Source organism: Eumetopias jubatus, unplaced genomic scaffold (genome assembly GCF_037043125.1).
Source record: "Eumetopias jubatus isolate StellerSeaLion01/CBP00866 unplaced genomic scaffold, mEumJub1_p1.0 scaffold_14, whole genome shotgun sequence".
NCBI lineage: Eukaryota > Metazoa > Chordata > Mammalia > Carnivora > Otariidae > Eumetopias > Eumetopias jubatus.
The window spans coordinates 105,432,488-105,460,485 of NW_028274820.1; the positions used below are offsets into that span (position 1 = coordinate 105,432,488).

The 27,998-nt window shown below is 42.2% G+C and overlaps 1 protein-coding gene across 1 annotated transcript in view; it reads left to right on the plus strand.

The window, feature by feature from the left end:
- DPP6 (dipeptidyl peptidase like 6) overlaps window positions 1-27,998 on the plus strand; it is a 719,037-nt gene that overhangs the window by 404,623 nt on the left and 286,416 nt on the right. Inside the window, exon 4 of the mRNA XM_028089214.1 lies at window positions 23,329-23,423. Coding sequence (XP_027945015.1) covers window positions 23,329-23,423 — 95 coding nt within the window. The remainder of the gene's footprint in view (window positions 1-23,328; window positions 23,424-27,998) is intronic.

Here is a 27,998-nt window from a genome sequence, read left to right on the forward strand (position 1 = left end):
GCATTATTAAACATTTCTTTCCAAACTTCAATTAAGATAATTAGTATGTACTCATATGTTTTCCCTTTCTAATAGTAATTGATACAGAGATAGGGAGGATTTCTCTAGAAAGTTCCTCTGACAGCGTGGAAATTTTATAGCATACTTTTCTAGGCCTGGGCACTTTGGATTTGCGAAAGTCTCCAGCAGATACAGAAATTGGCCTTCAAGTGAACAAAATATATTATCTAATCTCCTAAGGCACTTTTTTTCTTTGATGACCATTCAGTATAGTAAGGACCAACTGTACGCCCTTTATAATAAAAAACACTTTAGGTTGAGTGACTGAAAAGGCCCTTGGTACTTATGAAATGATGGGGAAGTTTTTAAAAAGTGATACGTGATGCAACTGGAGAATATTTAGAAATTGTAATCAAATTAAGAGTTTTGAACAAAATAATACATTTAAACTCAAAGCGAAGATGTCACATACAGAGAAGTATTAGTCTTCAAAGACTTTGCAGAGGAGGCACTTAAGTCAGATCTTAAAGGAGGGACTTTTAGGCGTTCTGAACGGAGACATTAGTGAACTGTGTGTGGAGACGGCAAGAAGAAGCAGGACCAGAAGGGGGTTTGACGTCACGTCATCAACAACCCATCCAATAAAAAAAGTCTCTCAGCAACCCCTGGTCAATATGCTCAACAAATCTGTGTTGGAACGTATTTACTCAGTATAGCTCAGTACTCTAACTGAAGAAGCTAGCAGGGGTTGTTAGGTAGTTCTTTATAATATTAATCTATAATTTGTCCCTAGAATTTTCTATCCTTGGGTCTAATTATTTCTTTTGAAGCAACCTAGAATCAATCTAATTCTTTTTGTCTTTTGACAGTTATTAAAATCTTAGAGAATGTAGCGATTATCTCCCTTCCCTGTGCAGTTTAATTGAAAGAGCCTCAAGTTACAAACCTGAGAAAAGAGTTTCTAGCCATTATTCTGATATTTATTATCTTTGTAAGCGAAGGACAGCCAACCTGTCTGAGCTGCTGCTCATGTATAGGAAGTACTCATTTGTCTCTGCCCAGGGCTGCCAGGGACTCAGATCTATGAAAACCATCTCCAACTCATGCTTCCCAGTTTGGGACATTTCTCCACAATCACCCCCTTTGTGAATTTCCTGGCTCTTATCTCAGGAACCCAGCCACAACTGCTATAGCCCAATCCTCAGAGATCAGTGTCCAAGCACTTTGACAGTTTGGATAGTCTTATTTCTTCCTCACATTGCAGTTAATGTGGATGGGGCTGACCATAAGGGTTGCTCCATGTGGTACTCCAGGAACTGAGATTCTGTTCTCTACTGGGTGTGGCATCTGTAAGAACTGAGGTTCCTCTGCGATATGCTGTATCTTACTTATAACAGAGTCAGAAAAAGAATGGAGAGTTTCTCACCGGAGGTTTTAGAGTTGGCCCTAAAAGAGGTGTGCATCTCTTCTACTTGCATTTGCCATTGGTTTGGAGTCAGTCACATGACCCCATCTAAATGCCAAAAAGGCGGAGAAATTTAGTTGCGTGGCTAAGAGGAAAAGGGCCAAACCTAAAAATAGTGTATATCCCTTCTGCCCCAATTTGTGCTAGAGTTCAGGCACACAGCCTCCGCAGACTCTGAGGAATGGAGCCAGGTTGAAGGCTTGAAGGAAAAGTCAGTAATTATACTTTTCAAGCCTGTCTACCTTAGAGGTATATGATATTGTCATTTGTGTATGTTACAGTGTAAAATTGTACAAGTAAAATTGCTTAAAATATGGTAAGGAAGCATAAAAATGAGCGTTAATATCTTTTTAACAAATGATCCTGGGCAACTAGACAGTCATGTGCTAAAGAATGAAGTTGGATGCTTACCTCCCACTTTATACAAAAATTATCTCAAAATGGATCAAAGACCTAAATGTAAGCTAAAGCCATTCAACTCAGAAGAAAACGGTGGGGTAGATTTTCATGATACTGGATTTGGCTAAGGACTCTTAAATATTCATGAGCAACAAAATAAAATAGACAAATTGGATTTCATCAAACTTAAAAGCTTTTGTGCTTCAAAGGATGCCACCAAGAAAGTGAAAAGGCACCCCATCAAATGGGAGAAAGTAGTCTCAAATCATGTGTCTGATAAGGAACTTGTTTCCAGAATATATAAGAATTCTTACAACTCAATACCAAAAAGACAATTAGCCCAGTTTAAAAATGGGCAAAGGATATCAGCAGACATTTCTCTGAGGAAGATACACAGGGGCCTAATGAACACATGACAAGATGTCATCAGGGGAATGCACATCAGAAGCACAGTGAGATACCGGTTCACACCCACCAGGTGGGCTGGAATCAGGAAGTTGGATAATAGCGAGTGTTGGTGAGAAAGTAGAGAAGTCAGAGCCCTCGTCCCTGGCTGGTTGGAATGTAAAATGGTGCAGCCACTGTGGAAACCAGTTCGGTAGTTCCTCAGACAAGTAAACAGAGAGATACCGTTTGCCCAGCAATTCCGCTCCTGAGTGGGAGCTGAGGAGAGGAATGAACGGTGGGAGAAGGCTGAGGAAAGAATGGAAGAGCACCTAGGTTCTCGGGTGCGTTTCCTTAGCTCAGTCTAAAGTAAATATGTGCTAAGGAACTAAAAATGATCATGTTTAAGGCACTTGCGCCAAATACTTAGCATGTGTTGTCTCTTTTAATTGTGATAGCCTAGTGAAGAAGGCAATATTATTGTCACCGATCTCGTAACTTATTCAAAGTCACACATTCAGTCAGTCCCCAAACCAGTTTGAAGATGTGTCTTTCTGCCTCTGGCGGTAGAACAAAAATGCCATACTCTGTTTTCGAGACCTCAGAGCAGGTGAAGGAGCCCCGGGTCTGCATCAGTACTATTTTGTGCAGGAGGCAAGTATTCTCTTCCTAACCCACATCAACCGATTTGTCAAGGAAATCACAGAATCATTGCACATGGCCTATAAGGACGTGTGGGCGAATGAGGGAGGGCCTAAGAAACTGGGCAAAAGGGAAATCACCATATTGATGGTCAGACAGGGTCAGATTTGACAGAATTTTTAACTTTAACTTTGGCTTTTATATTTTCAAATGAAATTGATTTATTCAAACATTAGTTGGTAATGTAATTTTCCTCATGCTGTAGATAATCCTAATAGAATTTGTCAAAACATTTAAATTTTTGATACAGCATGATCCCCTAGATGTATGCTAGACAAACATTTGCCACGAAGTGTCACACAGTCATTTCCATGACTCCTCAGGAAACTGGAATCTGCTTACCCCATTGGTCCAGTGACTGATGAGAAAAATTAAAAGTCACTGAGATAGTGACAGACAGCTGGGTTTTCTTCTAAGATCATCACACCCAATTCCTAAACATTATACATTTTTCTTCTGAACTGTGTATGCTTTTAGACATAATTGTGTTTCAACTTTGATTGCCCAGTTACTGGGAAAAGCTTTAAGTCTGTAAGACAGATTCTTCATAATAGCATTGTGAAATCTGTGTTGGCTGTCAGCTAATCCTATCACAGGAATGACTGTTTTTTCTCCCTTCCTGGGGAACCAGAATGTCTCCGTGTACTTCTGTATATAATGTTACATAAAGTACTGTAAAGGATGTTATTTTTCATGATAGAATCACTGATATTTCTAATAGTAATTTTTCCTTCACACTTGGTAGCTTTCAGGCAGACTGCCACATTACCAAAGCTTTGAATGTAAAGTTCCTCGCTCACAGGTAAAGAAAAGACAATAAGCTAAAAATATCAGCTTAGTCCTCATTACATTGCAATGAGTTATTCCCATTTGCGAAAGAGGAACATGTTTGTGGAGACAGCGTGTAGTTCTTTGTACAGATAGGACGCTATTGGACCTTCAAAGCCCAGTCACTGCCCTACAAATAAAACCTCACATTATACCTTACCAAACAGAAAGTGCGCATGCTGGGAAGAGAGTGAGATCATCTTTTACAGTGACACGTTCTTCTTGAGAAGGAATGACTTCGTACGAACACCGTGGTTGCAGACTGTGGGCTGAACGGTCTCATCTCTTGATTGATGCGTTTTATGAGGACACAAAACAGCCACAGACTTTGAGATGTCAGCCCTTAGATTCTACACAAGGAGACAGACTTCACTGACAGTTGTGTGAGACCAGAGACTATAGGATGAATTCATCACCTGTAGGAACAGGAATAAGCACCGTATGTTTTGCAGTTTGGGGGTGACTGTATGCAAACAGTGAACACAGAAATACAATATGTATTCTTAAAAATATTGAGCATCCTTCCAGCACTATACTGGTATTGACCCCCAACTAGTTCATTCACCATTTTCTTCTTCCTTTTCCACAGCCTGAAGACCCTAATCCATTCCATTCTAGAAGTTCTTTGTTTCCCCTTGAGCCATTTGTGCCGTAAATAGAATGATTTTCTGTCTTCTATTCATGCTGTTGAACTTTCGTTTATTTCACTGCTCTTCGTTAATGATTCATGATTCACACCAGAACCCCAGCCATGAGAGTCCACACTGCCCTATCTAGCCAGTCCAGTGGGGCAGGAGGGGGCTCTACCAGAATGCTATCAAAATAGGTTAATTGCTCCAAACTGCCCTCTTGGAAGTAAAGAGTTGAGCTTTGGGGTTTTTCCTGGTTTTGTTTTTGTTTTTTAATGAGCCCAATTAATGTTTTATTGGTGTGATGCGGGGCAAAAGTTGAAACAGTAAAAGATTTCAGGTGAATGGATTTCCTACCCTGTTTCCCTTCATGGGGAGCGTAAGTACTAGCTGAGGTGGGCCAGAGGCTCTAGGAGTGAACAAGGACTTGAGGGTGCCTTCCCACCAGCTCTGATCACCCACCGACCATGGGGATCCAGAAGACATGGGGAGGATTTCCTACTACACAAAGCCCTGCCCTAATTCCAGCACCAACTCCATGGTACCTGGGCCTAGCTTGGCACCACACCCACGTAGCTCTGTGTAGGGACGGTTTCCTTCTGATCTACACCTTGCAGTCATCCAGGAGCAAGTGACTGGTCGGGGCACGTGCCTCCCAGCAGTGATTCAGAATAGCGTGCTGGAGAGACGCGGTATATAAATGAAATAGTTACCTGAACCCACAGATCTTTCTTAAACGAGCATAATTTCTTTCATGTTGAGGGTTTTTTTTTTTCGTTTGTTTTTTCCATGATCCCCAAAGTCATGAGCTTGGGTCCAAACAAAGTTAAGAAGAGGTAGGGCGCCTGGGTGGCTCAGTTGGTTAAGCGACTGCCTTCGGCTCGGGCCATGATCCTGGAGTCCCGGGATCGAGTCCCACATCGGGCTCCCTGCTCAGCAGGGAGTCTGCTTCTCCCTCTGACCCTCTTCCCTCTCGTGCTCTCTATCTCTCATTCTCTCTCTCTCTCAAATAAATAAATAAAATCTTAAAAAAAATTTATAAAAAAAAAACAAAGTTAAGAAGAGGTTAATTATATAGTTGCACACTTTTTCAGACCCTCTCTCTTTTTTCCCATGCTCTACATTAAACCTATGTTTCTGTTCCAGGAATTCTTTTTGCATTTGTTTTAAAATATGTATAATACAAAATTTACCATTTTCACCATTTTTCAGTGTACAGTGCGGTAGCATTAAGCACATTCACATTGCTTTGCAACCATCACCACCATCCGCCCCAGCACTTTGGCATCTTGCAAAACTAAAATTCTGACCCCACGAAACCCCAATCCCTGTGCCCCTCCCCCAGCCCCTGGCGCTCACGCTTCTGCTCTCTCTTTCTGTGAGTTTGACCATTATTTGACTAGTAATCAGAACCATGCGATATTTTTCCTTTACCTCTGGTTTATTTCACTTACATAATGTCCTCAAAGTTCATCCATGTTGTAGCAGGTGTCAGGATTCCCTTCCTTTTAGAAGCTGACTAATATTTCAGTGTATGTGTGCATGCATGTGACATTTTGCAAATATGTTTGAGTCCCTGTTCTCACTTCTTCTGGGAACCCAAGATCATGTGGTAATCCAGTGTTTCATATTTTGAGGAATCATCATACGTGTCTCAGGAATTCTTAATACTTCCAGAAATCACTCCAAATAATGGATGACCCAAAGAGACAATGTTGTTTCCGTGCCATGTGACACCCCCATCCACGAAATTAACCCTAAAGAAAAAATTAACCCTAAAGAAATTAACCCTAAAGAAAAAACTGCTTTGTGTCCTAAAGAACAAAGGGTACATAAATCTCTCTCCAATTCAAATACAGTTGCTTCTGTGTGTTAGTCTTTTCCTACATTGTGCCGAAGTGGCTGCGATCTATTTTCAAGCCTCTTTAGAAGGGTCCAACGTAAGGTTGCGGCTGGGGACTCTGGATGGCACCTTGTAAAGGCTGGCCGCCACCGCCTGGAATGCTGGGCGACCAGGCCTGTTCTGCTTCCTCACCAGGCAGCCCCGCCTTGCCCTCCCTTCTCTGTCCTGCTGCCAGAGTCCACCAGCAAGTGAAGGGCCATGAGGTGTGGCGGCCGGAGGGTCAGGTTTTCTTCCTTCGCCATGAATAGGCCGTTACTCTTTCTGTGTGTGAGTTTCTTTATTGGGAAAATAAAAAAGCTGAGCATGTGAAGCCCGCAAGCACCCGCTTCTTTGGGCTCCGTGGTCCCCAGAGCCCGTCTCCCCCCTGCTCCCAGCGCCGTAGCTGGAGCCCGGCCAGGTTACTGGCTGTGGTCCGTGCCGCGCAGCAGGCCTACTAGCTCTTCCGTTTTCTTCCCTCTCTGGACTCAGCCTGGGGAGATTCCAGTGAACTTGGGATGAAGCCTAGGGTTTTTTTTTGTTTGTTTTCTGATCTCTAGAGTGGCACCAGTTTCGTGTATTTGACTCCATTATCTACTCTATCATGTGATTTCTTAAAAAGGGGTTTTCCTGCTTTCCCCAACAGTCAAACCTACTTCTTCAACACCCACACCGAGTCCCGTGGAAGCGGGAGAGTGGAGATGGGACGGTGCTCCTCAGCCTGGGAAGGCACTCGGGGAATTGCATACTGCTAAAAGGAGAAAAACAAGTTAGGGCTACGAGGCAGAGAGGCGTTAATGGTCTCCTAGGAGAAGTGTGCCACAGAAGCGGGGTCAGGAAAACGTGACTTCCGGGCGCGACCGCCCGAGTCATGAACCCTGGGGCTGCGTCCCAGCAGAAGGAGAGACAACCTGGCACGTCTCCCTGGGGAGGAGCGGTCATGTATCCACTCATGAAGATCCTGTGCTTTGATTTAGCACATGGAGCAATGAGTAAGACCGGGAGCGTTATGAGAAATAGAAGATGCATGAAATGCAAAAATAAAAATAAAACTGAAACATTGATTTGCTCATGGTCTAAGTGGACAAGAGAATAGAATAGAAAAATAAGCAGAAATCAGATTGTCAGACCTGCCAAATCTGCCCTTCTCCCTGGACAGTAACGGGTGACATTGCTGAGAGGACACGGGGCTCTGATGTCCTGGTGTCATTTATTTTAGCACTTTGGCCTTTTGGTGTGTGACAGGCCGTCTTTGGCTGTTCCACAGCACCAAAATGTCACGCCTGATTTTCCAGTTTCACTCACACACCCCAGACTTTTCTCTATCACAATTTTATTTTTTTTTCTTTTGAAATATTTATGGTGTGTTGGCTGTATGAAAACACATCAAAACGTGAAATAACATGGTCTTTCCCCTCAAGGGATGATGACACAGGAGGCAGGCATCACGGAAAGAAAACCTGAACCAAGGGCTAGCGGAACAAATGGGCATTTGGACCCAGGCGATCGCCTGTTTGCCTTAGCTCCTTGAGCGGTGCTGAGCCTGTGGGAGGCGCACCCCCAGCCAAGAGCTGTTTGAGGATCTCAGTTAGAATCGCAGTGGGGTTCCATTAAAGGCAGAGGGAACTAAGTCGAGCCCCACCCTGACAGGCCCTGTAGAGTGTTTCCTTGGGGCAGGAGGGAGGCGTAGCCAGCCCCACCGCTGGGGCCAGGGCGAGCACATGGTGAGGGGTCCGCAGCACCTACTGGAAAGTAGCTCGTTAGTGGATTGAATTGGATAAGCAAACCCAGGGCAGGTTTTTTCATAAAATCAGATACTTTGCACTAGTTAGGGAGTCGTGTGCACGTGTGTGTGTGTTCATGCTCACATGAGAGTTGCTGATGTTGATCTAGCTGATGTGATTCTATTCTATAGAATAAATGAAGTATAACGATATTGTTTGGGGAGGAAATATTCCTTTGTAGTTCCATGGTGTTGGAAGGAGGTACGAGAGCCTGTTTGGGCAAACCCGGCCGATCGTTGTACCATTCCTGTTTAACATACAGCAGAGTACGTGTGAATCACAGCCACTGAATGGACTGAAAGCAAATGCGAACAAACAAGACCAGGGGAAAGGAAAGCAATAGAACTTGGGCACTTAAAAAAAAAAAAAAAAATCCATTCCCTAATAGAGTAAACACATATTCCACTGCAAGTTACAATTTTCAACATCATTTTCCCTGTACCTCCACTATTCAGAAAGGCAGCTCTAATAAACGACCTGCAGAGATGACCTTTATCAGCTCTCCCAGTAGCTATAAATTGAGCTGAACGTCCCCATCAGCTAACAGGACAGAACTCATTACTGGCCAAAGATTGCAACGCTGCCTTTGACGGAGATTTGTACGATTAAAATGAACGCTACTTCACTCATAAAGACAATATCTCACCATGGGAGACCTGAAACACCATTCATCGATTTTGTAGATAACTACACTAACATCACCTAAAGATGAGTTGAGCCTTGTTGTGTATGTTTGTAAAATTACAGTGCAGATCAATTCGTCCTTTTTTGAAAGAATTGATTTGTTGCTTTCTTAAATTACAATCTTTATCAGGGGCATGCATGGAATATCATTGTCAGATTCACAGTCCTGACAGTTCAAGTTTAGTTATCCTCTGGTCTCAAAGACTATAGACAGAAACTTACATCCATGAGATTAAGTCAAGATTTTTAACTTTAAAAACTTTGGGTAAGTGCAGAAATTTGTTTCTGCCAATGCTAGCCTTTTTTTTTTTTTTTTTTTTTTTTTAGCAATAACACCTGGAGTGTGCCAAATTTGGGAATAAACCAGGGTTCGTATATTCAGGTTATGTCATTTGCCCTGGGGTGATTATTAAAGCACTTATAAGGGTTTTAGTTAGATGATAAATTACACAGTTATATTAGGAATATATGAAATAGAAGGACTGTAGCAATCCTTGGTCTTCAGGTTAGTTTTGTCAGGTTCCATGTGTAAAGCATTCCTTCGAACTCCTGTGACTTTTCATAGGAAGACATCCATTACCCAGACGCTGGATGTTTTCTGCGAATAGTGTCGGTAGCGCTTAGTACTTAGGATTACTTAAAACTGAACCAGACATGGTTTTAATGTCCTATAAGCGAGGTATCGTTCACATCCCCATTGTTGTCAGATGGGAATATTGAGAGAAAAGTCCAGTAGCCTGAGTTCACCCAGTAGGAAAGGTGGGGATTTTTTAGTCCACTTCAGGTTAACGATCTACCGTGAGAGATGGGTCCTGACTTCACGGTGAAACCAGAGCGGGGACTGCTGTGCCTGTGCACCGCGAGATGCGTAGGACTGGTGTGTGGCCAGCGCTCCACCCCTGCGGGCACAGTCACCACCCACCCAGCCGTCCCCCGGCTTGCAGATCGATTGGTTCTGGCCGTCTGATTGACTAGACCTTCTCTGCCAATCTCCGCAGAGCGTCGGGGGTCAGGGCCAGGGTCAGAAGACGGGGGCGGATTTATAACCATGATGCCATTTGGTAACCTTCCGAGGCCCCTCATCTGCTGAGCTGTTCTCCTTGGCAGGGACAGTCGCCAGCACCATCCCATCAGACTTCCCGTCCTGCCCAAGCAGACGGACCCAGGCAGCCTTGCTCTGCAAGGAGGGATCCACTTTTGACGTCTCACGGTTGTCACTCACACCGGATCTTCTCTGAAAGTGACAGCCCAGCGGTGTCCACGGTATGATCAGGTGCTTGGAGGTCTGACAGATGTGAATGAGCCCACCTGAAGGAGTGAAGGATTCCTTCCCAGTGCTGCCTACTTTTCCTGGCAGAGAGGAGGGTGCCTCTGATCATTTGCTTCTCTGTTCTTCCACCCCAATGGAATAGACAGAATTGTTTCCTGTCGTGATTTTCTCCATTCGGTATAATATCAGCCTGCATGCTGTTTGCATTTGGGGTTTTTTTCTTTGCTGTTAAGTCAGAGAGGTGAGAGCTGCGTAGAGTTGAGCTTTTCACAGACCACACTCAAAATTCTAGAATACGGTTCATAACATTTCTTTCCTTCACAAATAAAACAATAGGCGCCTGCTTGGTAGAAAGCCACACTCACCTCGGCAGAGACCTGAGTGCTGCTGGCCAAAGCCCTGTTCTTCTCTTTCCCCATTTGTGGCTGGTCTCAGTTGACCAGCATGGTTACCCTTCTGGGAAAATGAGGTGGTTTATTATGGAAAATGAAAAACTGAGAGATAAAGCAACATGACTCAGCAGAACACTGCAACAGGATTAAACCTGATTCTCCTGACTCCAAATCCAGAGTCAGAGCGTCATTTTTACCTCTTTATTCAGATTAGATTCATCTCTGAGCAAGAGGAAAATGAAACTAATACTGGCTTAAACAAGAGAGAAATTTACTTGTCAAATTTATTTCCCTTTCACATGGGAGTCAGAAGGTAGGACCTCTGCTCTAACTTGCTTTTATATTTCGTCTGCAGGCTTACCTGAGGGTCCAAGATGGCTGCTGTAGCTCCAGCCATCATAAAGCATCCCTGCTAGCAGGTGTGAAAAAGGCGAGGAGGACAGCATGCTCTGGTCCTGTAAGGACAGGGCTTCACAAATGTCACTGCCCACTTCCAGCATATCCACTCCATGGCAGAGCCTGAAAGAGAAGCCAGGTTCCCGGACTCCCAGACCGTGCTTTTCCAACGGTCTATAGACCACCACGGGCACTTTTCATCTGAGTTTTTCTTGAAGGAACGTTCCTGTCAAGTTTCTGTGTCTCTGCCCATTCATGAGTCTTTGTCAGCAGAAGGTGATTTTTCTCAGGGAAGCATAGATAAAGTAAGGTGGTCATTTCAGCTAGACCTCTAGGTACTTTTATTTGCTAATTGGTCCCATCATAATCATTAGAGGGAATAATATTGATGTGAAACCTGAGTTTACTTTCCCCAGTAGTCTGCTGCCCTCGAATAATGCCTGCCGACAATCAGGTTATTCAAAAAATCTGTCTTCTATTTGTACTGGGAAACAGCGAAGTCGTAGACCCCCTGTTGATGAAGTGTGTCCATAGTTCAGCCCTGACTCAGCTCTTAGCGTTTCCAATAAAATCACAGCCCACAGACCGTGTGATACGGCTTTTTTGAGAGTTACTGATTTACTAAAAACTCTGGTATTTGAATGACACAAGTAACATCTGTCGCTGACCACGGAATTTCAGAATCCCCTAATGGTTCAGGAATTTGGAAGAACACCTGCTTTTGATAAAATTCGGTGGCCTAAAAAACAGCATGTTTAACCTCACATCGCTTCATTTCTAGAAAACTGGTAGCCAACATCACTTTTTGCACAGTTTAGTCATTTTTTCTTGTAGCCCATCTGTGGACTTCTATCCACCCTGTCTTGCACATACTGATCTTTAATCAAAGAAGAATTTTTTAAAGGTAGAAATCAAGAGGCTCATGATTTTAAGTTAATGTAAAGTAGACATGTGTCAAAGATTTCATTTTTTCAGGAATTAAGGAAAGAAGTAGGAAGATATAAAGAGGAAAATTAAAGACAGACACACATGTAGGCAGTCAGAAATGCTGGGGTGAATTTGGTGCAAAATTGGCTTTTTCTGTGGAGGTGGGGTGGGGCAGAGGGACCCAGCTGCATCTCCAACAGGCGGGAATTATTTGCACCTGTCTGGCAAGAATCCTTTGCATGGTTATCACTTCTCCCTGACTTACAGTCCTAAAATAGCTCAAAAACAGTGATAGGAGTGCACATCTAAAGAGGCAAACAGCCCAGGGGGCGCACCACACAATGCGTAATTTCTACCAAAGGAAACTCAGGGGTCTTTTTGCCCATTTCGGAGTCTTTTAAGATTTTTTTTTGACACTTTTCATAATAATACTTGTGATTGATTCGCTCTAAGAGAAGTTTACTAAATTAAAAAACCATTAGACTATAATCACTTTAAAGCCCTTCAAGGAGTCTTGTATTTTTATAAAACCAATCATAAATATCCTTAAAAACGTGTCATTGGCACAGGACTTCCTAGCTGATCTTTCCTTGTTCTACACCCACCTAAACCTTTTCCTTATAAAGCCTCCTTACCTGTATATTTTCTTTTATGATAGATTCAGGTGAAAGAAAATTCCAAAAAAAAAAAAGGCTAATTCTACAAATAAATCGTTTCTCTCCTTAGCCACATAAGCATATGGTTGTCAATGTTAAATATGGAAAGAAGTGCTTTGTTTTTGAGCGGGGTTTCAGTATAATAAGCTGTTTAAAAGTCTAAATATGACTCTGTCGAAGCACATAAAAATTGTTCCCCGTAAGAAGAAGGGAAATTTAAAAGATCTTAAAAGCTATCTGGGCAGTCCATTAATCAAAGGCAAAATTGGGCAATCTCAGATCTTATGATGAAAACTAGTGCTAAGAAGAAGAAGATAGCAGGAGGGGAAGAATGAAGGGGAGTAAGTCGGAGGGGGAGACGAACCAGGAGAGACGATGGACTCTGGAAAACAAACTGAGGGTTCTAGAGGGGAGGGGGGTGGGGGATGGGTTAGCCTGGTGATGGGTATTAAGGAGGGCACGTTCTGCGTGGAGCGCTGGGTGTTATGCACAAACAATGAATCATGGAACACGACATCAAGAACTAATGATGTAATGTATGGTGATTAACATAACAATAAAAAAATTTAAAGAAAACTAGTGCTAAACATCATTTTTGAATTATAGCTACTTTTTCAAGTCATTTCCAGGCTGGGCTCAGTATGTGTTGGAAGGTACTTGTCTGTGTGATTACCCAAGTTGTAAAAGTGGATATTGTGGTGTTACTTGTGATCAGGATTTGAAGTCCACCTATAACCCACCTTCTTCCATCTATCCACCCATTTCAGCCCCAGACAACCCAGCTCACAATCTTTGTGATATAAGCCAGAAAAATAAATAGTATAGAACATTAAATTTTTAATTCTTTGGAATGCTTTGGCTCCTTTGGCTTGAAATACACATATTAACTTCAGCAGGGCTGCAAAGCCCGCGAGCATCTGCCCAGGAAACCGCCAAAGCCTCCCATCACGACACGCGTGTTGTGAGGGGCTGCGCATGGGGCCTTCCGTGTTGGGAGTCCACCGCACTTTATTGTAGGTTCCTCAGAATTAGGGGCTATGTCATTTTATTTTCTGCTTCCTTTTTTATGAAAAATCTTAAACTTACAAAAAAGTAGAAAGGACAATTCGGTGAATACCCATATAAGCACTAATTCATCTTAACACTTTTGCCATTTTGGTGCCTTCGATCAATTTTTTAGCTAAAAGTATTTACACATAAATTGTATCATTTTCTTTCCTCCCTGAATACCACACATGCATCTCCAAAATATGCCCTTCTTATATCCACAACAACTTATTCTCTCCAACAAACATGGCTGTAATTTTCTAATAACATTGAATTCCCAAGCCATATTCAGATTTCCTCCTTCCTTCTCGAAATATCTTCTATGACTTTTTTTTTCTCCCTGCTCAGATCAAATTAAGGATCATAATTATACTTGATTATGTCTCTTGAGTTTCTGCTAATGTAGAACAGCTCCGAGTTATTTCTCTCTATTAGGCCAGTTGTGGTGTGGACGCCTCCACACCCTGAACTTAGACTGTTTCCTCAAGGAATGATGTAACACATTTGTCGGCAGCATCTGGTTGTCCCACTGGTGAAACAGGACTCTTTGGTGGATTTGTGGGTGAAACTGTGGCCCCCAAATTCCTCCACTGTAAACATGCGTTTTCCCGTCAAGACTTGGTGTGTTTTCTCTGAAGTAATATTTTGGCATCAGGAAAATATCCCATCGACGTTCTTGGAATGGGTTTAGCATCCACTGAGGATCCTCACCTGAATCAGATGTTTCAGTGGGGGCTGCAAAAGGTGAGTTCCTAGATTCATCATGCCTTCCACATTTATGAGCTGGCAGTCTTCTGAAAGGAGGACCTCCCCCTCCTACAACGGGCTACGTGTCATCCCCTTGCATTACTGAAACAGCGGGATGATGCTTGATGATTCATTTTGGGTTTTTTTCCTCCAAATTTTTATTTAAACTCCAGCTAGTTAACATACAGTGATATTAGTTTCAGGCGTAGGATTTCGTGATTCATCGCTTCCATACAGCACCCCGTGCTCACCACGGCAGGCGAGCTCCTTAACCCTCATCCCGTCTCACCCCTCCCCCACCCACTCCCCTCTGGCGACCACCAGTTTGTTCTCTGTACTTAAGAGTCCGTTTCTTGGTTTGTCTCTCTTTCTCCCCCCGCCCCATATTCATTTGTTTTGTTTCTTAAGTTCCACCTATTTAGCGAGATCATATGGTATTTATCTTTCTCTGACGGACTTAGTTCACTCAGCATAATACTCTCTAGCTCCATCCATGTCATTGCAAATGGCAAGATTTCCTTCTTTTTGTGGCTGAGCAATATTCCATTGTATATATATATATATACCACATCTTCTTTATCCATTCATCAGTTGGTGGACACTTGGGCTCTTTCCGTAATTTGGCTATTGTTCATAATGCTGCTATAAACATTGGGTGCCTGTGTCCCTTCAAATCCGTATTTCTGTATCCTTTGGGTAAATACCTAGTAGTGCAATTGCTGGATCATAGGATGGTTCCATTTTTAACGTTTTGAGGAACCTCCACACTATTTTCCAGAGTAGCTGCCTCGGTTTGCGTTCTCGCCAACAGTGCACATCTTTGCCAACACCTGTTGTTTCCTGTCTTGTTGATCTTGGCCATTCTGACAGGTGTGAAATGACATCTCATTGTAGTTTTGATTTGTATTTCCCTGATGATGAGTGACATTGAACATCTTTTCATGTTTCTGTTAGCCATCTGAATGTCTTCTTTGGAAAAATGTCTATTCACATCTTTTGCCCATTTTTTAACTGGATTATTTGGTTTTGGGGAGTTGAGTTTTATAAGTTCTTCATATATTTTGGATACTAGCCCTTTATCAGCTATGTCATTTGTGAATATCTTCTCCCATTCCATAGGCTGCCTTTTAGTTTTGTTGTTTCCTTTTCTTTGCAGAAGCTTTTTGTTTTGAGGTAGTACCAATAGTTTATTTTTGCTTTTGTTTCCCTTGCCTGTGGAGACATGTCTAGTAAGAAGTTGATACGGCTGATGTCAAAGAGGTTACTGCCTGTGTTCTCTAGGAATTTGATGGGTTTCCTGTCTCACATTTAGGTCTTTCATCCATTTTGATTTTATCTTTGTGTGTGGTGTAAGAGAGTGGTCTAGTTTCATTCTTCTGCATGTGGCTGTCCAATTTTCCCAGCACCATTTGTTGAAGAGACTGTCTTTTTTCCATTGGACAGTCTTTCCTGCTTTGTCGAAGATGAGTTGACCATAGAGTTGAGGGTCCATTTCTGGGCTCTCGATTCTGTTCCATTGATCTATGTGTCTGTTTTTGTGCCAGTACCATACTGCCTTGATGATGACAGCTCTCTAAAGTAACTTAAAGTCTGGAATTATGATGCTTCCAGCTTTGCTTTTCTTTTTCAAGGTTGCTTTGGGCTATTCAGGGTCTTTTGTGGTTCCATACAAATTTTAGGATTGTTTGTTCTAGCTCTGTGCAAAATGCTGTTGGTATTTTGATAGAGATTGCCTTGGATGCGTAGATTGCTTTGGGTTATATAGACATTTTTAATTACGTTTCAGAGCAGAGGCTCAATATCATAGTTACCTCCAACTGAGTTGCTTTTTTTTTTTTTTTTAACTTTTGAGAGTTCCATTATGGAACCCTGAACTTTTTTATAGCTTCAAGGTGTTTTAATCAACTATGGTATTCTTTTTCTGATGTTCAGATTCTACCATCTCGGACCTGAGAGCCCTCCCACTGGTTCTGTCTTGTCTGTAGGGCCACACGAGTGTTGTATAACAAACTGCACACCCTCAGTGAGACACAGAATAAACATTTATCTTTCACACAGTGGGTTGTCAGCCAGTGGTTGGTTAGGCGACTCTGCTTATCTGCTGGCTGATTTGCTTCCGGGGCTGGATGACCAGCTGGCCCCTGGCTGATCTGGAATGGCCTCTTCTCAGTGACTGGGCAACTCAGCTGTGCTCCACATCTGTTTCTCTTCCTGGGGCCCAGCGACTGGGCCAGACATGTTGGTGCCACAGCCGTGGCAGACAAGTCAGACTGTGCAAGTGCTCCTCAGGTGTCTGCTGGTTCCTATTCCAGTGACCCATTCAAGGCATGCATCTGAGCCCACAGTCAAGAGGAGGAGCCTGGCAAAGCTGGACACAAAGGCTGTGGGCAGGATGGGCTGAAGAATTAGGGCCATTTCTACAGCCTACTCTGTCTTATGATCTGTGTCCCCATCGGTCCCTGAACACTTCCTTGCCTCCTGGCCAGTGAGCTCTTCCAGGTTCATATTGTACTTTGTGTGCCTCGGATCTAGAAATGCCCATTTCTTTAGTGTTCCTGTTTTTTTTCCTCAGAATGGTGCCTAGAAACCCGAATCTGAGTATCTGAGATAATCACACGTTTAGACATCTTCTGTGGACAAACCTAGCAAACAAATACTCTAAAAAAATAAGCAAATGTGTGTCCATATTGCTATTTCTGACACAGATTTAACTGTACAGTGTTTTAGCTTTTAACCAAACATAATGACTTTAAATGTGGATCTGTTTTCTCTTAAATATGAAAATCTCACTTTCTCGTAACATTAATAGAATTACTTGTGTGCTTGGGATCATGTCTTATGCACAATGTTGTGGTTAATGTGGAACTTGACTGTAGCCAACACACACTAATTACCATCTGATTGGCAATTGTAATTGTACACGTGTCCTGAAGTCGGGGAACACGGCCAGTTCATGGTGCATACTGATTTTGTTTAGTGGGAAGTGGTATTTCTGGGTGACAGTATGGGTGTAGGGATTACAGATCAGTTTTTATATTTTATGACCATCACATGGATGGTGACTTTCTTAGGAAACACGTTGTCTGCTCTGTGTTATCGGAATACATGAATACAAGTGATTCATATCTGAGAAGAAAATAAAATAAGCAATAAATAGGATAGAACAGTGTTTCTATTAGCAGTTATTTAAAATTAAAAGACGATAAAGAAAAGTCAGATTTACTCCGGTTACTATGTGCAGTATGTTTCTGAAATTAAAGTCTGTTCCTCTGAAGAAATTCTTTGTGATACTTACAGAATTGAGGATGCTCTTCAAGACCCACTAGCATGAACAAGTCATACTTGGCAATGAGAGCTACATATCTCGATTGCTAAGGAATCTATAGTACCATAAAGCCATACATTTTAAATTTTTTTCATCATGGGAAAGACCTTTGAAAGGTTTCTAAAAAATACATTAATACCAGGCAAAAATAAGCATCACATGAAGTCAGCTGATATATGGTACTCCAAGGAAATGACTGGAATTCTATCTTATTTTTGGAAGAGTAAGAAAAATCATGTGTGACATTGCTACGTATTTTTCTACCACAATTTGGGGAAAAAAGAAAATGAAAAGCAATCATCTTCCTTGTGCTAGCTACCAAGGCTGTTTCTTTCCTTCTTTAATTATTTAGCTTTGAAGAATGAAGTACACAGAACAATTAAATTCACGATATATTTTAAATGCAGCCTGCTGAATACTCGACGTATGAAAAATAAGTAGCAACAGATGATGCGACACAAGACTTTCTTTGGGAGATCTTTTCCTAAGGACCTCACTCTCTGTGTTTGTTAGAATCCCCATCGAGTCTGGCTTTTTGATTTCGCCTGCCTGTCCTCAGAGCATCCAGATGCACTTTGCGCCGCCCCCCCCCCCCCCCCGGGGGCACCTCACTGCACCGCAGCAAGGAGATAAAATAACTATCCCAGGATCTCAGGAGGCACAAAAGGTATCATTTGTGAAACTACCATCCCCATGCCTCCCTCCTTTGACCTCGTCTGCCCGGAGCAGTCTCTCTCACACAGCGGGTCTGCCGACCACGTCACACGCAGGTTACCACGTGATGGTGTTAATTTGGTGACTGCATCATGCATTCTGAGCACCTGGTTTCCTGTCAGTCATTATACTAGGTTTTAGGGGTAGAAACTCAGGAAGGTGTGGCCTCTTCCCTTGCATCAGGCTCTCTCACGGAGGAGTCAGAGTTCTAACAGCCAACAAAGAACAGCAAGGCTGCATGAGCATAAAGTAGGAGGAATGGGGAGCGGAGCAGAGCTGTGAGGGACTCATCCTGCCGGCAGAGACATGAAAATCTTCGCAAAGGAGAGGCCTTCGTGCTAAGCCCGGACAGATCTTCCCTGGCAGAAGTGGGAGAAGGGCATCGTGGGCCAGGTGGCGGCCTGAGGGGTCAGGGGGGCATGGAAGGCGGGACACGGTTTAAGATGCTTAATGGGGGGTGGTGGCAAATTAAAATGGGAAGAGAAACCCAGGCCAGAATATGAAGGACCTTGAATGTCAGGCTAAGTAAGGACTTTGGCCAAAGCAGTCTCTACCAAAGGACTCGGGGGGAAAAATAAAAAAATTTAAAGGAGGCGTGTCCTCGTGTGCTGGGAGCAAGGAGCCAAGGGAGCGCGTCCCATGGGGAGGCCACTGGAGGCATCCACGGTGAAGGTGGTGGCGGTCAGACCCAGGTCAGGAACGCTGCAAGCCAAGAGGACGAGGTGATCTGAGAAGACTTCAAAGGGGGCATGTGCAGGCGAGGGATGGAGTACTGAAGACGAGAGACGAAAAGGAGGCAGAGATGACGCCAGCTCTTCTACTGAGACCAGAGTAGCAGCTGATCCCTACGGAGAGCCTGTCCCAGGTCAGGCACTGTGCCAAGCTCATCTCAGGTGTTATGTACATTATGGCACTGAATGTTCACATGTGCGATTTAGGGCATATACCATTATTTTGTCTATTCTTCAAAAGAGAAATGATTTTTAAAAGTATTATTAGGGACAGAAAATGCAGTTAAAAATAAACTTTATAAATCACCAAGAAGATAAGAAAATTCTAAACTTGTACTCATCTAGTAAGTTACCAAATGTACAAAACAAAATGTGGATGATTAGCAAGAGAGAATTAATCGATCCCTCATCATACGAGAAAATTTCAGTATAGTGTTTTTTTCTTAAGAAAAGGTGAAGCACACAAAAAATAGGCTAGGAATTTGTCAATTTAATGATACAACCAGATAGTTAATTTAAAGACTGCATATAGAACCCTGTGTCTTAAAATTAGAGAATATCCATTCTCTCAAGAAATTTTTTACAAAAATGAATCATGCATCAGACTATAAACCAAACTCAACAAATTTCAAAGAATTAGTAATACAAGTTTTTCTAACAAATATAGCAAATTACAAGTCAATAACAAAAAGATAAGAATGTTTTGCATACATTTGCAAATTAGAAATTCTAAATAAGTCCTAGGTTGAAGGAGAAACTGTGACAGAAACTAAAAATATGTAGAACAAAGCAATAATGAGAATACTGCCCATTAAACCGTGTGGACTCAAATAAAGATGTAATTAAGGAAATGTATAGCACAAGTTGTGATTATATTAGAAAAATAGAAATGCTGAAATTAAGAAGCTAAGTGTAAACTTAAAAGTTAAGAAGAGAGGATAATGAGACAGGGTAGAACAGAGATTAATAAGGTAGAAACAAAGGTGCACTGCTGTCTCTGACCCATGAGCCACGTATGCAGGGAAGAGAATCAAAGCAGTTCTGCTGCAGGTAAAATATCTCAATAGAGAGTAAAGCTGCTGCCCAAAGTTGGCGGCCCGCACCTAGCAAAGAAGATTGCCTGGTTGTAGCACAGGAAACCACACTCATTAGAGAATATTAACAAAACCCAGAGTGTCCAGAAATTGATATCCATAATGTCTAGGATATAGTGCAAGATTACCCTACTTACAAAGAACCCAAAAAGGAACACACTTTCAGCATAAAAGAAAATTGAGTCTGACCCCAAAAGGAAACAGATTTCAGAACTGATAGACAAAGATCTTAAAATATATATTATAACTATGCTCAATGAATTAACATGAGCATGTTTTCAATGAATGAAAATCTCAGCAGGGAAATGAGAAATCTCCACAGAAAAACAGAAGCAGTAAAAAGAACAAAATGGAAAATCCTAAACATAAGAACATAGATGCTGAAATGTAAAAATGCACTGGTTGGCGTTGATAGTCAAATAATCATGACGAAAGACAAAGCGGCTTTCATGACAGATCATTAGAAATTATTCAAAGTGAACAGAGGAAAAAAATTTTTAATGAACAGAGCATCAGAGACTCTTAGATAATATCAAGATTCCCAATATATGTGCAATTGGAGTTACCGGGAGAGGAGATGGATAATTAGAAAAAAATATTTGGCAAATTAACAGCTAAAGATTTGATGAAGACATAGATTTGCAGATACAAGAGGCTCATCACACACAGTAAACACACAGAAGCCCAATTAAAAGTGCATTGTAGGACGCCTGGGTGGCTCAGTCAGTTAAGTGTCCGCCTTCAGCTCAGGTCATGATGCCGGGGTCCTGTGATCGAGCCCCGCATCGGGCTCCCTGCTCTGCAGGGAGTCTGCTTTTCCCTCTGCCCCTACCCCAACTCATTCTCCCTCCCTCTCTCTCTCTCAAATAAATAAATAAAAATATTTTTTAAAAAAAGTAGTTTGTAGTTGGGCTGTTGGAAACTGAAGGCCACAAATCAATCTCGAAGACAGCAAAAGAAAAAATGCATAGGAATAGCATGCAGGGAAATAACAATTCAATTAATACCTGACTTCTCATTAGAAACCATGGTGACCAGAAGAAAGTGAAACAAAATTTCAAGAGAAAAAAAATAAAAACTATCAACCTAGAAATCTATATTAAGAGAAAATATCCTTCGGGGCCCCCTGGTTGGCTCAGTCAATTAAGCGACCGACCCTTAATCTCAGCTCAGGTTTTGATCTCAGAGTCATGAGTTCAAGCCCCGTGTTGGGCTCCACGCTGGGTGTGGAGCCTGCCTAAATGGCTAACTGAACATAAAATAATAATAATAATAATAATTTTTAAATAATTTAGAAATTTTTTTAAAAATTAAAAGGAGAGAAAATATACTTCAAAAATGAAGGTTAACCGAAGACATTTTAAGATAAAACCAAGTTCAAGGACTCGATTGCCAGCAGATCCATACAACCAAACACCTAAAGCAAGTTCTCAAGAGGTTAGGAAAATGATAATACCTGGTATAAACTCAGATCCTAATGAAGAATAAAACACATCAGAAATGTCAAATAATGGGCAAATGCAAAACACATTTTTTCCTTTTTGACTTTTTCTTCTTAATCTCTTCATCAACGATATACTGTTACAAACAATAATTGTGACACCTTGTGGAAGATGTAAAGTATCTAGATGTAATGCACATGAAAATGATAACAGCACGGGACGGGATGTGCACTGAAAACTTGACAGATTTCTGGATTTCTTGAGAAGTGGTACATTATTAACTCATTGCAGACTGAAAAGTGGAGTATATATTCTAATCCCTAGAACAAGCCCTAGAAGAAATGCAAATACAGCTAAAATAGTGAAAATAAAATTCTGAAGAGTATCTGACAATAAAATGGAAGCCATAAATAAGAAAGAGGGAAATAAGAAGTGGAGACAAGCCACACACACACAGGAACACAGCCGTATCAATAATTTCATTAAATGTGCCTCCAGGACATTTATGAAGATAGAACATATATGGACCACAAAAATGTCTTAATGAGTTTCAAAAGACTGAAATCATGCACAGAGTATTCTTTGATCCCATGAATTTAAATTAAAAATCTATAAAAATAAGAGGGCCCGAATAGCTTTATTTACTTGCAAATTAAACACCATGTTTCTAAATAATCACTGGGCCAAGCAGACATTGCGGGGGGCGGGGGGAGGGATTAGAAATTTGAACTGAATAGTAACGTAACTCGGCGTATCAAAATTCGTGAGATGTAGCTAACACCATCCACAGAGGGAAATTTTTAGCTTTGATAGTTTTATTAAAAAGGATAGAAAAATCAAACCAAAGATCTATGCTTCCTCCTTAAACTGGAGAAAGAAGAGAGAATTAAAACCAAAGCAAGTGGCAACACAGGATAAAAAAAGAAAAGAATGTAATTCTATGAAAGAATAAAGAGTAGAAATGGTAATGTCACCTGATTTAAACGCAGTCTGCATGGTGTTGTTCGTTCAGCAACTGATGATTGTGTGAGATGCCCAGGCCATCACACAGGCTCCCTATTACCACCTTCACTCAGAAAGACAGTATTTCTTCTCCCCATTGTGTGCCCACCTCCCCACCAGCAAGCCTGTCCTTCAGAAAATGTACTCTTCCGTTCACAGTAGGTACACACAAGCCTCCGTGTCTGCAGATGTACCCCGACAACCATACTGATCAGCGTAGGTATTTTACTGACTTCCTAAGGGGCTATTTGAAATCTCGGTTGGTCATACTGAGGACCACTGTCACCGTCGCTGAGGGTGGGATGTATAGATACAGGGATGCGCATGACCAAGACATGGTCAGCTCCTGTAGGGGTTGCAGGGAAGGTTATGGACTAAGTGGAGACCGTCTTGCAGGATACGGATGTAGGTGTGAGCAAGTGCGTGTATGTGTGTACAGATTTTACCCAAGCTCTAGATACAGGAGATCAGTCCCCTTTGTGCCAAGTATTGCCTCTGCTTTCTGGTAGCGAGTTTCTTAACTAATCTGCTCTGTGTGTCCACTCTGTGTGTTCTACTCAAGAAAGTTCGAGATTGTCCTAGAGACTTTGGCCGTGTGCCATAGTGCTTTATATGTCAGTGTGTAGAGTAGGAGAAAAGATTCAGAGAGAAGCTTCATGTGAGGTTATGTGGAGAGCAGCTGAATATACTTTTCCAGATTAAAAGGACCCTTTGATGAAACACAGGATCTATTTTTGTCAGAACTAGTTGATTCCTTTGGTGAAAGTGTCCATCAGAAGCCTACTGAGTTCCTTAATGTCTCGTGTTTCCTTTTTATTTCCTCTCTTGCAGATAAAGAATTCATCTACAGAGAACAGAAAGGAAGTGTGATCCTGCGGAATGTTGAAACAAATATTTCTACAGTGTTAATAGAAGGCAAAAAAATTGTAAGTACTCTCTCTAATGACCAGGATAATTTCAGTTTTCCCTCCTGCAAGTCAATAAAGCAGAAAATGACTTTGGGTTTCAACTTTTAGTAGGAGCCGAGCAGAAGCAATAAACTTGTAATACTATAGCCTGAGCAACTAAAGATAATGTGAAATTGAAACCACACTAATTTAATAAGATGAAAGCAGTTTCTTCCAGCGTGTGGGACATTTCTCTGCAGGTGTTGGAAACAAGTGTTGCATGCCATATATAATGGGACGATAACGTCCTAAGGCTTTAGACATTTACGGAACAATTGCAGTAATGCACAGAGAATACCTCAGGAGGCCTTGCTCAATCTCGTTGTTTTTTTTTTTTTTTTTTAACTCCACAAGCACAGGGAATATTAATTTAGGCACTGACTGTGCCCGCTCTGATGACATTAAGGGATGTTTATGCTTTAAAACGAGTACTGAGTCGATATGAATGCCACCGCTTTGGAATCTGGAAAAACCTGGTTTCCCAAAGATTTAAGTAACATTAAGATTCAGAGTTCATGTACAGCTGAAGATATTTATTAAAAACCTTCACTGAAGTTCTGCACCAAAAATCAATTTGAAGAGAATTCACTTTTTTCTTTTACAGTACGTTTATGCTCATCATTATAAAGAGTAAACCTCCAGCTTTAGGGAGTGCATTGCTTTCTTATCCAATATACAAGTATTCAGAATCAGAACGATCATTACACACCTCTGATGTGAATCAGAGACACAGGTGCCCTGAAAGCCGAGAATCCAAGCATTAGAGGAAAACCACAGGAAAGATTAGTCAGCTCCCTGGTTTTACAGGTAAGGATCCGGAGCCCAGAGCTGGGGAGTGACCTTTTCAGGGTCCCACAGCCGGTTGGTGACCCCATCCCCCAGCCCATGGAAATGCTACTCTACCTCCTTCCCCTCTTCAAGAACATTCAACTCCCTAAATATTTTTGTTTCATTTATTTTTGGTATAAACATACTTTTTTTCTTTAAGATTTTATTTATTTGGGAGAGAGAGAGAGAGAGAGCACAAGTGAGAGGGTAGGGTCAGAGGGAGAAGAGACTCCCCGCTGAGCAGGGAGCCCGATGCAGGACTCGATTCTGGGACCCCGGGATCATGAACTTGAGCCAAAGGCAGATGCTTAACCAGCCAAGACACCCAGGGGCCCAACATATTTTTTTCTTAAAAAAAAAAAAAACTTATTGGGGTTTAGTATTAAACGGATCCTCCCTTTACCTAGACTGTTTGCTGGTATAAAGGAGGCCTAGCAAGGTTACATCATGGTGTCGTTCCCAAAATGATAGCGTTATCAAATTAAATCATATTCTGCAAAGTGAGACCCAAAAAGGAGGAATGTGCATGCCTTTTTGCATTAAAAAAATCATCTTTGGTAGAATTACTCCCCTGAGAAAATCTCATTCAACCCACTTAAAAATACTAAAATTGCAGAAATGGTTTTGTAATATTAATCGAGTGGAGGAAATGATCAGACTGTTGCTGAGGGTAAGTGCATTTTAATGTCAGCCTGTTATCCCTACCTCTGTGAGGACGTCAGGTTAGTACAAGCCAGGCGCGCCCTGCACGCAGCTGCACTTAGTAACAAAATACAAGAACAGGAACTGTCTTCTCTTTCTCAGATCAATAGCTTGTGACAGATCATGTATTTTAACTGAGGTTATTTTAGCCAAATAATAAGCCAACTTCAGAAACCACCTTAGGTAAGAAAAGGAGAAGAGCTCCTCTGAGAATTGGTGGGCTTATTCCATACAGTGCAGTCTTTTTCTCCTTAAGATGTCATTATTCACTCATATCACAAACACTGAAGGAGCACCAAACGTGCAGAGCCCGACTGATATTATTCAGGATCATGCCTAGTTTATTCTTGTCTCAAAGGCTCCATTTAAGCGCTTCTGTAAGCAAACCTCAAAAGAAGGAGAAAGAGGGAAGTCAGTTCGGGGCCGCATCATCATCATCCAGGATGCAGAAGTCCCGTGTTTAGGTTCTGCTGAGCCAGTCATTAAAGTTCTTGTGCCTCAGTTGCACGGCCTAGAACATGGGTCTTCCGTGAGAGGCACCATGGACCGTCTTTCTCCTCTGTGTTTTCTTGAGCAAGTAGCGAGAAAGTGAAGCATGATGTTGTGAGGGGCGAGTCTGCAGGGTCGTCTGCACCCGGAGGAACTGAGTGGGCGGCTTTGAGTGGGGACGTGGAGCCGAGGCTCTTGGGCGTTCTGTTCCCTTGCCTTTCCGATGACTGACCAGGGGGCCGCTTCTTATTTGAAACCCAGAAGCCTTGAGATTGTTTACATGATAAAACTGACAGGTTTTTGAGGTTGGTCTGTGAAAGGTCTGAAACTGGTGGGAGAAATCGACGCGGAGTTGTGTGTGCAGGGGTCAGCGGGATGTTGAACTCTCCCCCCCCCCCCCCGCCCGTTGGGACTGCACTTTGTTCCGTAGCGACAGGACCTCAGGCCCGTTGTATAAGCTCTGTGCGCCTCCATGGGGTGTTGTAGGGACTGAGTGACAGGTTATATGTCACATGCTGGAATGTGGGCAAGAGAGCATTGGGCTGGAGCAGAGAGCCCAGGCGGCTCAGGGCTCAGGCAGGTGAGCGCATGACTGAGTCAGCGGTAGCAGGGGTGGAATCTGCACCCCCCCGATTTTTTTAACTCCTTCTCTGTAGGCGTTCAGGCGAGGCTGCTTCCCAGGCAGGGTCCTCGAAGCTACCCTCTGGTCCTGGGAATTATAGCAAGAGGCACTCTCTCAGATTCTCAAAAACAAGAAATCAAACCTAAACTAACTTTCACTTGAATTACGTATTTGATATCCCAGGAACTCCATGACATTACATTTTATTTACTCTTATTTTAAACGTAATTTAAATGCCAAATGATGTATTTTATTTTTATGCCCCTAGGAGATACTTTTGTCAACAAATCAACAAATTATAAAAAGCTCTTTGTTACGTTATATATTCAGTTTTTTCCCTGAGAAATGAAACCCTGTAAGTATGTCTTTGGGCCCAGACTGGGTCTTTGGATATTTGGACAATGGCTGCCTGGTTCCTGAGAAATCTTATGAATCTTTTCTCTACTGAGGAGAACACTGACTTCTTTTTTCCTTCCTTCTCTTCCTTTGCTATCCACTTCTCTGTATATCCTATCACCTATCTATCCATCCATCCATCTATCCATCTGTCCAAACATCTATCTGTCCATCTGTCTATCTATCCGTCTGTCCACCCATCCATCTTCTATCCATCTGTCCATCCATTCATTGTGTTCGGAAAGCACCTTGGCAATACGTTCAAGATTAGTAAAAATATGTATACATTTCTGCTCATTCCAGGGAATTTTTTATAAGTAAATAATCTAAAAATTGAAAATATCTGAAGCTAGGGAAGTAATTAAATACAAATAGGTGACATATGTAGCCATGAACAGTTATGAACACAATAGTAATATGGAGATATGTATGATGTTACCTTAAACAAACACAGAAGAATACAATATTATACTTCAATTAGCAACTGTCAGCATCATCTCTGTGTATTGAGAAGGCCAGGAAGTGCTCACTGCACTGTGCAAAAAGCTCTTCTGGTTGGGTGGGGAAAACTTTGCATATTATTTTTCATGGTAATGATTTCCATAATTGCTGTTTCAAGGCCCCTTATTCAATGATTTTAATCAGATTTTTAAGAATTCAGCATTACGTTCCAAAGAGATTAGACTTCCTCCAGCAATGAATATGGAGGAGCCACAAACAGGTCTGCAAGTGCTTGGAAGGGCAAACACGTGCACACAAAAAGCATCCTGTTGCTCTGCTTCTGTCAGGTTTTCTTACTTTTTATGTCTTCGCTTGTTTAATTACTAATCTACTTGTTTTAATTACTTATTTAAATTGCTAAATTAACATTTAAATAAAAAGTCCTCTTGTTTCTTTAATTTATGCTCCCCTTTGATTTTATATAATCACTAGACTGTAGAATGTGAATTTTTATCTGTCTCTAAAAATTAATGAATTCTGACTCCTCACAGAGAGGGACGTAATTACAAGTATTCCTAGACCATTCCAGAATCAAGAGGAATTACGGGTTCCTGGTGCTGCGGAGGAACTCCAGAATTTGTTGGAGATCAGAACTGGAGACGACTTTTTTTTTTTTTTCCCTTTTTTCCTTCATCCAGTAGGCTTGACTTTCACAAGTATTAGTTTTCACTTCATTCTGTTTCATTTAATCTCCATCAAGGTCTTCATGCGCCTGTGGTCTCATGTTTGGAGGAGGAAGAAGCCCACCTGCCTGAGCTGTTCCTGTCCGTCCTCGGTAGAGCCCTGGGTGCGAGCTCAGGACGCAGGGCTCCCGCAGGTGGGCTCCCGCAGGTGGGAGGGAGCCCCGGCCCCTGGCTAGTGGACCCACCCCCCACTTCACCTGCTCTTATCCTCCTGCTCTGGGGGACACACGCCCCCAGCAGACCAGCGGCTGGACCGGAGCAGGCTTGCATGGCCAGCAGGCACTGCCAACCCGAGGCTGGCCGCACTGAGCACCTAAGTACAAAGCAGGAAGG